Source organism: Lissotriton vulgaris, chromosome 2_2, assembly GCF_964263255.1.
Source record: "Lissotriton vulgaris chromosome 2_2, aLisVul1.2, whole genome shotgun sequence".
Lineage (NCBI taxonomy): Eukaryota > Metazoa > Chordata > Amphibia > Caudata > Salamandridae > Lissotriton > Lissotriton vulgaris.
Window position 1 is genome coordinate 304,917,348 of NC_141688.1, and position 12,072 is coordinate 304,929,419.

The 12,072-nt window shown below is 44.4% G+C and overlaps 1 protein-coding gene across 1 annotated transcript in view; it reads left to right on the forward strand.

Moving 5' to 3' along the window:
* LOC147729357 (astacin-like metalloendopeptidase) overlaps window positions 1-12,072 on the forward strand; it is a 531,217-nt gene that overhangs the window by 293,660 nt on the left and 225,485 nt on the right. Inside the window, exon 9 of the mRNA XM_086959628.1 lies at window positions 5,880-5,995. Coding sequence (XP_086815754.1) covers window positions 5,880-5,995 — 116 coding nt within the window. The remainder of the gene's footprint in view (window positions 1-5,879; window positions 5,996-12,072) is intronic.

Below are 12,072 nucleotides of genomic sequence, written 5' to 3' on the forward strand. Positions count from 1 at the left end.
ACATCTCAAATGTCATCACTGATGACATCACTGATGACATCTCAAATGTCATCACTGATGATATCACTGATAACATCTCATTTGACATTACTGATCACATCACTGATGATATCATTCATGTGATAATACGATGAACCTCTTCAGACTCTATTATAACCTTAGATACACTCAGTGTAATCAGACACTCACAGATTGTCACTCATCCATGGAGTTACTCATACATCTAGTCAGTCATGAAAAGAATCAGTCACTCCTCCATTTCCTCAACTATACAGTTATACACACCTTATTTATTCAAACATATACTAACACATATTTACTCTCTTATACAATTCCTGATAAGAGTTTTCAATGATCCATTCAGCCACTCACACATTCACTGGCTCTTATACACAGTAATTTATATATGTGAACTCTCACATGTACTGTGTTTTACATATTTACTTACTTTGACATGTAGCACTGAGATATCCATTCACTCACTAATACACTCGTACACAGTCAACCACCCATACAGCTGTTTCAACATGCAGTTTTGAACCCATAGATCGAGTGAATCAACTGTTCACACATGTATACACAGAGTCACACACCTCCCAGCCACCCCCACACACACACTTACTCTCCCATAGAAATACTTAGGCAACCAATCTATAACCCATATAGTTACTCATATAGCTACTGATTAACACATGCAGCACTTCATAGAACAGCAGATATAATGATGCACAAATTAAGACAGTTTAGTCACTAACCCATGCACTCAGTGAGACACATTTAATCATTTACTCATACAGTCAGTCATGCACCTACTAAATCCTTCATCCAGACACTTATACATCCACTCATTCTTCAATATGTAAGACATATTTTAACTTTACAGAAACATACAGTCACTGGATGATGTCATCAGTGATGTCATCAGTGATGTCACTGACCATGTCATTAATGATGTAATATGTGACATCATCAGCAGTGGATTGCGGGTGCGCGATATATAGTTATTGCATCTAACTATATATGCGAATTTCTATGGTTTTGTGCGAGTAAATTAAGGTTTTGTAAATGCTAATCCCTAACTATATATGGCCTAAAACCTATGGTTTTTTCAGTGAATATATATATATATATATATATATATATATATATATATATATATATATATAAATAATCACATCACTAAAAGCATGGTAAAATGCAAATACTTGAGCAAGTGCCCAATACAATAAGCATAACAAGCGTCTGACAGTAGAAAGAGGAGGTGGGTTTGAAAAAATTACGTAGAACTGCTTGACCCACTAAAGTATCGGTCTTGCTGGCTGCATCCAAACAGAAGTGTTTGGTGAAAGTATGCCGACTGGCCCAGGTCGCCGCTCTGCAGATGTGCTGGAGAGTGACTCCAGTGCAAAGAGCAGTTGAGGAAGACATTGCTTTTGTAGAGTGCGCCCTAGGAGCTGCTTGGGTATGGGAAAAGTCAATCGCTGCCGAGATCCATCTCGCAATAGTTTGCTTAGATACTGCTTGGCCTTTACGAATCGCACCATAGGTCATAAATAGTTGATCAGATTTGCGTAACGTAGAAGTCCTTTGCAAATAGAACTTTAAGCATCTCATTTAAGTTTTGATACAGCCAAATCAGTGTGGGGCGACTTCTTATGAAAATCGTCACTGTGAGGCACACAACTTGGAATCGTGAATGCACAATTATCACGATCAGCTACCAGTGGCCAGGAAGGTTGAAGGTCTTTGTACCTTATGTAACGGAGTAAATCGACTTGTCCAGCAGCTCACTTGTTAGCTAACAAGTGAGCTGCTGGACAAGTCGATTTACTCTGTTACAGGTACAGCCTCACAGTGACAATTTTCTTAAGAAGCCGCCCCACACTCATTTGGCCGTATCTAAACTCTCTATAAATAAAGACTCGTTCCTGTTCAGAAATATTGGTGAATCACCACACATCTAAAACAAAATTTACTCTGTTTCCGATTGCTTCTATTCCTGACATTAGGGGTCCTCGTATATATCTCTTTTGTCCTGAGGATGGTCTCATCAATTTATTTATAAGAGACCGAAACGTCGACTATCGCTTTTTCTTCGTCAAAACCTGTGCATGAACTGCAACAAAGAAGGAAAGCGCTCACAAGTGTTTCAATGAAGTGTTTTATTTGTGTAAATAACATGTACTTCTTGCAACACTGTTGATATATATTGTTTGTACCCTTCTGCTTTGATTCTTTTAATGTATTAAATACCAACTCTTCATATACACCCTTCTCTGTTCTTTATATTTAGATCATTTGATGTGACTATTACAAATTGAACTAGTAACATTTGTTGCATATGTGCACACCAGACCAACATTTCTTTGGGTCTTAAAGTGATAATTGTGCTACAAACGCTGAAAACAACAAAAACAAAATCCCTTGAAGGTACCTTTACCCTTTCAGATTCTGTGCCCGACCCCTCAAGGGTATATTAGGTTGTTCGCTTTCTCTGTATTATTACGCAGGACAGCAGCACCTGCCAATTTCCTGAAGCCCGTTGAGGCCACATCAACAACACAATCAATCATCTCAGCCGAGATTCTTTCACCTTCCTGCAGGATCTTTTGTGCTTCAGACTTAGCAGTTTCTAGAAGTTGGTCTATGCATGGCGAGATATCTGACCACATCTGCCGGTCATATCTGCCCAGGATGGCCAATGAGTTAGCAGCTCAGACCGTGGTAGCTGCCATAGTTGAAACACGCTTGCCAATGGCATCCAGGCGCCTACCGTCTCTATCAGGTGGAGCTTTGATTGGAGACGAAGGGTTCGTAGATCTCTTTTGTGCAGCTTGCACGATTACTGAATCTAGTTTTGGTTGCTCTATAAGGCAAGCAGGGGACTTCTCTGGAGCCTTATACTTTTTATCAATCCTTGGCAGAACCGGAGGAATGGTAGCCAGGTGAGACATGACTTTAATCCCCTCCTTTCAGATGAAATCTATAATAGGTATAGACCTCGTTTGCTTTCTTGGCTGGTCTTTAAAATCATATAAGAAGCATTCCTGTTATGCATGCTCCAGGTGAATGTGGAAGCATTTTGTGGTCCGCTCCATTAATAGGTGGAATCCACCTACATCCACTGGAGGTGAATCTGAAGTAGCCGGTGCCGAAGGAGAAGGAGTTTGAACCTGGTAATCATCACACTCCGACAATACTGACTCGTTATCGACTTCTCCTTCTTCTCTTTCTTCTTCGTCTGAAGAACGTTGACCGTCCGGTACATTGGATGATGCAGGTGGAGGAGACCTTGAAGGTCTGAGGTCAGGCAAAAGTGTCACAACCACCGGTGTAGTAGGTATAGAGCCTGTTGAATCTGATCGCAGAAAACGCTTGTAATAGTCAATTAGCATGCATTGAAGGTTGGTAAGTAATGCAACTGGCACCTGAGCTGAAGGGACATTTGGCACAGTTGATGCCATTTGCTCAGGCGGATGCTGATCTTCTTGGTCGTCCTCTTGATATTTTATATTCAATTCAGAAGGTCTTTTCGCCGGTCCAAATGTTTCCTCAATACGAGAATCCTCATCACTGTCCTCAAATCCAGTAGCTTGTCTGGAACTTGCAAAGTTATTTTCTGTGGTGAAATATGGACAGGAGATAAAGGTTCCAAGGCTGAACCACGTCTCTGAAGTAAAGACGGTTTTGGCGTCGACAGAAAAGCCGTAGACGGCGACCACACCTGTAAAGTGGTACAAGAAGATAGCTATGGCGTCGACGGGGGTTCTACCAAAGGACTCGTCCACTTGGGTTTGATGGTAGACGACCATGAGGTCGTCGTCGACGGTACATTTATCGTCGTCGACAATAATGGCTCAGTCGACGGTGGTGCCTTCGTCGACGGTAGTGGCTTTGTCAACGATGTTGTCTCCGTCGACGATGTTGGCTTCGTTGACGATGGTGTCTTCGTCGACGTCTTCGTCGACGATGGTGTCTTCGTCGACGGTGAGGTAGCCGTCGACCATCTCGTCGACGGTGGCTTCTTCGTCGTCGGGAGAGCAAGTCGGAATCTTCCTTAGTTTAGCCGCCGACGAGGCGCCGACAATGGCAGAAAATGAAGGCTCTGACATCGACGAGATAGGTCAAACAGTGACATAGACCATCGTCGGCGATGAAGACGCCGTCGACATGATCATCTCAGGCTTAGGAGAGGAAAACATTGACGTAGACGTAGCGTCGACGGAGATCTTCGTCGACGACAGGGTCTGTTTCTGAGGTAAAGTCTTCTCAGAAGATGTTTGAGGTAACTTCTTTGTGGATTTTCTCGGGGGCGTGGATGAACCACTTTTCTCCTTAACGGGGGGAGTAGCCTTAGATGTAGAAGCCCTCTCAGACCCCTTAACAGGAAGGTGCTTCCTAGCAACCTTAGCCCCAGGAGAGGTTAAAACTTCATCAGCAGCTCTCTTCTTAGAGGCTGAAGTAGACCCAGAGGCAATACTGCCTACCTCAGATGCAGGATAATCTGAATCCTTGAGCTTTTGTAGCCACAAAAGCAAGCGGCTCTCTCTGTCCCTGAGGGTCTTCTGAGAGAAGGTCCTACAGATCTTGCAGTCCTTCACTTCATGTTCAGGATACAGGCAGTAGATGCACTTCTTGTGGGGCTCTTCTTTAAAAAGCCAGAGTTTTCCACAAGAGTCACAAGGCCTGAATGAAGATTTCTTGGTAGACATCTTCAAATTAACTAGATTACAGAAGGAAAATAGAGATGTACTGAGCAGAGCTCAGGGAGACTTCCTTCACACGACGTGCAGTAGAAAATCTGAGAGCCTGAGCCTCTGGGGAGAACCGTCTGGTGGGTGCTGTTGCCTGATTGGCTGCAGTTTGGTCTATACAAAATGACTAGGATAGTCATGAGTGTGAAAGTTTTTTATCCTGTAGCTTGGGCTTCTTTACTTCCTGGTTGGGAATTACTGGTTTTTACTATGATATTATGGCATATTATTGCTTTTTTATGTACCGTGGGACTCCCACTCCGACGACGGGGATTGATTCAGGCATGTGAATCTATGAAAGACACCCCTAATACTGGAGAATCTTTGTTATGGTAGAGTACTGTACCTTGTAGGGATAGGTTTGAGGGCCTGGTTGGGTCTAGATCTGTCAGAGCAGTTAGTTATAGAAATCTTTCCAGTTCACCTGAGGATATACTACTGGATTTGTTAGCAGATAAAGACCATACGTTCCATCAAGTCAATCAAGGTCTGAGTTTACTCATAACAAAATGCCTGCCGCATTCTTTTGGAATTCACTTACTACTTATCTTCCAAAACTTTAAACTTTTTTATGAATTTGGTCCATGCACATACACCTTTTAAAACGCTTAGAAATAAGCGAAGCCATTATAAAATCTGTTAACGCCAAAGGTTATTTTGTAACACACAACGATAACTTAAAACCAAGTCTTGATAACTTTAATAAATGCAATAAGGGTCAACCAGATTTTTTTAAAATTTCTAAACGTTATATAGAAGCAGTTTTAAAGAACGTTAACATTGTTAATTAAAAATTGTCAAATGTATTTCGGCCTCTCCGTGGCAACAACATCAAATCTGTGAGGTTTTAAGGACCTGCTCTGGTTCTTCCAGCCCTGTGGGTGAAGGGAGCTAATGAATAGATATCAGTCTTGCTAATCCTATTCATGCAGGGCGGCTGCGCACAAACGCTCACGGTTCAGCACTCACTGTTAAGCAGATCTACTGTAAATTCGGAACTCTCAATACCTGCATCTTTGTTATTCCTCAGTGGGCTAGGAGTACCACTGCAGAGTACGACCAGGTCTTTCGTGTGGACCGGGCCCTGGATGCTCACTGAATAATATTCCCTTGTGTTCCCTGCAGGAGTATGCAGCTTTCTGCTCTCGAGCCCCACTGGAAGGCTGAACTCCAGCAGTATTTCTTCTGCTTACCCCACTGCCAGCAGCTGTGCCTACCTGATGAGGATCCCAGCTTATAAAGTAAGTCATGAAGCACCTCCCCTTGGTAGCTCTCTGCCCCACCGTATTAAATGAGTGCCATGGGGTTTAGTATAGTTTTCTTTTCCTAAGTTGGGTAGAGGATGGCCGGACCTTCTTCCTATGATCAGCCATAGTGTGGGTCTGAGCAGAACATTTTGCATAAAAAGTTGAATAAGCACCCATAAAGATAGGCACAGACTCAGTGCACCAAGGTCCTTTTTTGGGAAGGAACAGGTATGCAGGTGCACACAGCTTTGCGGGTATGCGGGTACACAGGCCTTCTGGACATTCATTATGTGTCATAAACAAAACGGCATTCACATGAGAAGTGGAATCATACAGAAGCTGGAGACTCTCCATCCAAACATCAGAATAGACTGGTGGGATCAGGATAGCACCTGGATGCCCAGCTTTCTTATGCTTGCAACTCTCCTCAGACTATCCACTCCTTGTGGCTGTGCCTTCCCTAAGCAGGGAGGTGCTCTTGGTATAGAGGAATGCAGAGGGCATCCCAAGGATCAGAGGACTTTTCAGAGCCAGTGGGTCTTGATAAATGTGCATGTGCTTGAGCTGCAAGGATTCCTTCACCAGGATCCGATCCACTCTTAACTTAGCAAATGTACAGGATGGGGGGCAGGGGGGAGGGGGGCACACATCCTGGACTTAATAAAGGGAATAGTAAGTGCCCAGACCACAAATAGCACTGGTAGTCCTAAATATTGACCCCCCAATTGTTGCCGTTATTCAAGACACTGTATCGCAAGTGGGTCTAGCACCGTTCCATCCTTTAGACTGGTTAGTGGGCAGGCTAAGTGCCCGACTGTCCTACTTCCAGGCTACCTCTGGTATAGTGTCTATCCCTGGAGGAACTCTTCTGAGCACACTATGCACCAGGGGGCCTACCCCCTGGGTACACCGTGCCAGCTTCTTGAAAGACGCCAATGCCATGTATACCTCCTGGACACCTCTCGCCCACCGACTAATGCCATACCCTGCATACCTCCTAAACAGTGCTTAATCTGTAAAAATAATAGGTGCGAGGGCCCTCGTCAAGAGGTCACTTCAGCTCCCACCACTTACAGCCCCTGTTCACGTTCCCAATGACAATACAAACGCAACTACTACTATGACACCCCTACAAGTGTGAGGGTTCACATCACTCCAGGGCCCCAAATCTATAAGAATGACTTGGACGGCGAGTATTTTTCATTTGGTTAATGAATATTGAATTTATAAACTACTGATGGCGTACTCATCTAAAAGAAAACAAAAAAACAGCACTGCCAAGTGGCAGACTGTTGTAGGTGCCGATACTGACAATTAAGTGCTGGTGCCGAGCAACGGAAACCAGATGTTATGAAGTTAGCAGGCTAGTGGTTGTGGGTGGAGCCTAGGGGGAACAGGAAGAGGAGGAGATGGACAGAGAAAGGGGCAGTTAGAGTAGGGACAGGAGACCGGTTGGATGCAGCATAATAAAGCGCCAGTAATCCTAAGCAATGGTGTCTGTAGTTATTGGTAGCAGGATGCTACAACTGGCGACAAGGGTGGGATAGAGTAAAACCCACAAGCCACAGCACCTCGTGAAACCACCCTGTCCCTGCAGCGTCGAGAAACGAGCTCCGCTGCTGAAAGAAATTGGCGCCAAGAAGAGGAAGTCGGCAGCGAGTGACCCCGACCCCAGAAACGCTGGGGAGCCCCGAGAGAGTCATGACAGTGAGCGCTGAAACGCTCGTTGCAAGAGAGCATTTCGCGCCGAAAGCGCGAGTCCCGCCGGATGCGTGGTGCCTAGCATCCCAGAGGAAACAGGAGTCGGGAGCCCACTCCGACCCTGTCCAGTGCCCCAAAGTGCAGAAGAGGTGCCCTGGGAAGAAGGACGCTGCCCCCGAGAGTTTGTGACCAAGCGCGATTGAACGCGCCAGAATTGGAGCCTGTGGGCTGTCGGAGGTTTGAAAACCTCACGCCCGATGCGCGGTCCTTAGCCTACAACCGGCGAAGCAGAGCGGGAAGTGAAAAGCAAGGTGGGAGCCCACCCCAACCTTACCTAATTGTGGCCACAGCTGGAGAAAAGAGGACCTTGGCGTGTGCTGCATCCGTGAACTGCCCTTCGGTGAGTCCTGAGTGGAAGAAGGATCGAGTGAGCCGAGAGAGAGAGCCTCGTGTGCCTGTTGATGCGGCGGCCATCTTGAAGTCAGGCGCGTTTCAAGACAGACCCCTTGACTGTTACACGACGGCCATTTTGAAGTCAGGCACTGGGAAAAGACACGAGCATTGGCACCGGAAAATAAACAAGCATTGGCAAATAAACAAGCATTGGCACCGGAAAACAACAAGCATTGGCAAAAGAAACAAACTTTGGTAAGACCAAGTGAGATTGATAAAGACACAGACAAGTACTGGACTCAACGTCTAGACAAGCATTACGTTGAAGCAAATAAGAGGTGGGTGGCGCCTACTGCAAAATGGCGTCCGACAAAGAAAATAATCAGCCTCAACTAAATGACGCCAGTCCCAAGGCTACAGGTGGGTCGCACCTGCGAGCACCCGAGCCTCTCAAAGTGACAACTGGGGGAAGCATGGGTCCCAGATGGCAAGAATGGCTGGAAGAGTTTGAAGATTACATCGAAGGATCGGATATTATTGTGGACGAAAAGAAGCTGATTGCCCTGCGCAACCTGGCGGGGCGGGAGATAGTTAAAATAATCAAGGACCTCCTGCTGCTGACGCGGATACTTACGACAAAGTGCGTGAAGCTTTAAATAAAAGATTTCTTCACAAAAAAATGTGGACTACAAACGCCACACGTTCCACTCTGCTTGGCAAGGGAAGGATGAGCCCATGAGTGCCTTCATGATGCGCCTGCAGAGACTAGCCAAGCACTGTGAATTTGATAATTTCTCAACAGATGCTGCAATCAAATCACAAATAATAGATGGATGTTACTCCGATCAACTTAGGAGGCGCCTACTGAGAAAAGTACATGAACTAGATGACATAGAGGAGATGACACGAGTTTATGATCAGGCGGAGGAGTATGCAGCTGATATTGAAACAGGACACAAAGGAAGTCATGAACAAGTGTGACGTGTGCACGCCAAAAGTGACAGTCGAAGGAGTTCAAGAGACAGACAATGGAGGTCACGCACGTCCTCCCGTCAAGAACAATCAAAATATCAGCGGCGAGAGCCGTGGAAGAAAGAGAGAAAACCTGAAAGAGTGAGGAAATGCTACCGATGTGGGTATGACTACCCCCATGTGGACAGTTGCCCTGCCATGGGTCAGAGATGTCGGAAGTGCGGTCGAACCAATCACTTCGAAGTGATGTGTGGGGACTACAACAAAGAGAAACGAAGTGGTGCCACAAGGACATCTCAACCTGACACACGAAGCAGCGCCCCAAGAACGTCTCGGTCCGACACCCGAAGACACCATGCACGAGCTGTCCAAGACCAGACTGAGCAGTCCTCTGGGTCGTCACACTCTAGCAGAGAGTCACGTCGGTCCAGGTGGGAACGGAGGTCACCCTCCAAGGAATCCAGACCGTCATCCCGAGACTCAGCATACACCATCGAATACCTGAACCTAGCGGCAGATCCGGACCAACTTAAGAAATATCTTTGGCTGGATATCAAAGTTTTTTTTTTCCCCCAATGAAAACAAATTGACGACTACTTTACATCGCAAAAACACGGACAAGAATACAATGCTGCATTATGCAAGTTATCACCCCAAAAGTTTAAAGTCTAATTTACCATACGGACAAATGTTGAGAATTCGACGCAACTGTTCCCGAAAGGAAGACTTCATAACACACTCCCAAATACTTAGTGATCAACTAAGTCAAAGAGGTCATCCCTCGAAATTATTGAAACATTCTACAACAAGGGCTTGGTACACGCCACGAGAAGAACTATTGAAAAAGAAAGAGACCAAACCTCTTGGAAGGCCAGTCTGTGTCACAACATTCGGGCCATACACAAACAAATTGAAATCAATAATTTTAAAAAATTGGCATTTGATTACGAATTCGGAAGTCCCAATGGAAAAACCATTGTTTGCTCTAAAGAAAAACAAAAGTATAGCACAATATATTGTAAGAGCTGACCTGGGGGCAAGCCAAGCCAAAGCTGACTTACGCTCGCTATGGAAGTTACCACCAATAAGAGGCCACCACAAGTGTGGCTCGTGCGTGTCCTGCCCCAACACAATGGAAGGGGAGGAATTTCAATTCAATACAATGAAATGGACACACAAAGAATTCTCCAATTGTAAAACTAGCAATGTTATATATGCAATCATGTGCCCGTGTCCCAAGCTGTACATTGGGAAAACCACTCAAAGAGTAAACCAGCGAATAGCACAACTCAGATCCAGAATCAGGCATAAAGTGTTGACTGCCCCTTTGGTACAACACTTTGTTGAACAACAACACACTGAGACAGACTTTAAATGGACAGTACTGGCAGCAATGAAAGTCCCTCCTAGAGGGGGAAACATAGATGCCATGTTGTTGAAAAAAGAAGCCTACCTAATCCTTAAATTTAACTGTGTGGTGGACGGGTTGAACGAAATGTCTGAATTACAACGATCTAATTACTGAGCCCTCTGCCAAACCACCCTGTGAACATACACTTTCCTGTAAGACATAATGCCAGTCACTGCTTAAAACATAACTCAATTTAACCTAGTGGAATCCAAGTTCTACACAGTGCTAAACAGGGTTACACACAGAACACTACAAGTCCCATGATGCTTAGCAGAGTATTTAAACGTAAAACGAGTTCCGCTGAGACGTTGGGAACTATACTCGACTCGCAGCGAACTGAACGACTGTCATGCGGCCACACGGAGTTCTTTGATACACACTACAGAACTAGCGACAGAGGTAAGAAGTTCGGAACAACTTTACAGGACTATAGTCAAGTAATACCATGACCGCACCCAGTAATACATTCATTGGTCGCCCTCTGTGTGTTTTAAATTAACAGAATCTCCGACCGATAGGAGGCAACGAGTAACAAACAAAAGAAAGTGGAGCCGCATACAAGACCTTTACCACGTCACATATAAGTAAGTCTCACTGCTTTAGACTGCGTAACAAACATTTATCCATTGTTACACACAGACTGATTTAAATTTTCATTCCAACAGAACCAAGCATCACAGAACTCAAAAAGATCTTCACAAACGGTTATCTCAACTTACTAAGCAATCTGAAACACACAAACAAGTAAGTGCTGGCATAGTTTAAATAAGGACACAAAATGTTAAAACATGCATCTTAAGATAAAAAACTTACCAGAACACCATCCTTTACTTCAACGTTTAGGCAATGGTGATAACGAAGGATAATCAGATGCCCTGTGTCCAAAAACCACAGTGAACATTAACGTGAGAAGAGGTAAAACTCTAACCCCATGTTTTACTCATGCAATATGTTAGTTAAATAAATCAGAGAAAAGGAGATACTAAATGTCCCCCAATCTTACACCATAGGTCCACAGCTCAGCCCTGAGGAAGAACCCTATAAACTGAACAAAGGGTTTGGAAGCGCGTCGGCTGTTCGGCTGTTTCAAAGGCAACCTAAATCTTAAGGGTTTGCACACGAACATAGGGCGATTTCTCCAAAGTTACAAGGCCCCATGTGTCTAGTCCTAGTAACTATGTACGCTCGGTCGTAAGGACTAGTACCAAAACAAGTGGTGTACCAAATTAAGTTTGTTTTCCAGTTTAATAGTTAAAGTGTAATTACAAAGGAATGTTATAATTTGTCTCTCTACAAAGTATTGCACTTATGACTTATGTTTATATTGTTTCAATTGTCTAAGGAATGTTCAATCCTCTGTTGTCTGTACAAAATGTAAATATTCTTGAACTTTTGAAAATGTTTGAATGAAAATACAAACCTTCTGAATCCATAAAACGAAGGGACACAGCCGCTAAATAAAAAGCTGTTGTGAGTTGAACCCGAGTCCTGGCACCCCTGTTTTTTGATATAATGGATATCAAAGTTGGCAATCATGTACAAAGTTCGTGCTAGACTCCGGTGCATCCCTAAATTACATTCCAGTCACCGAATA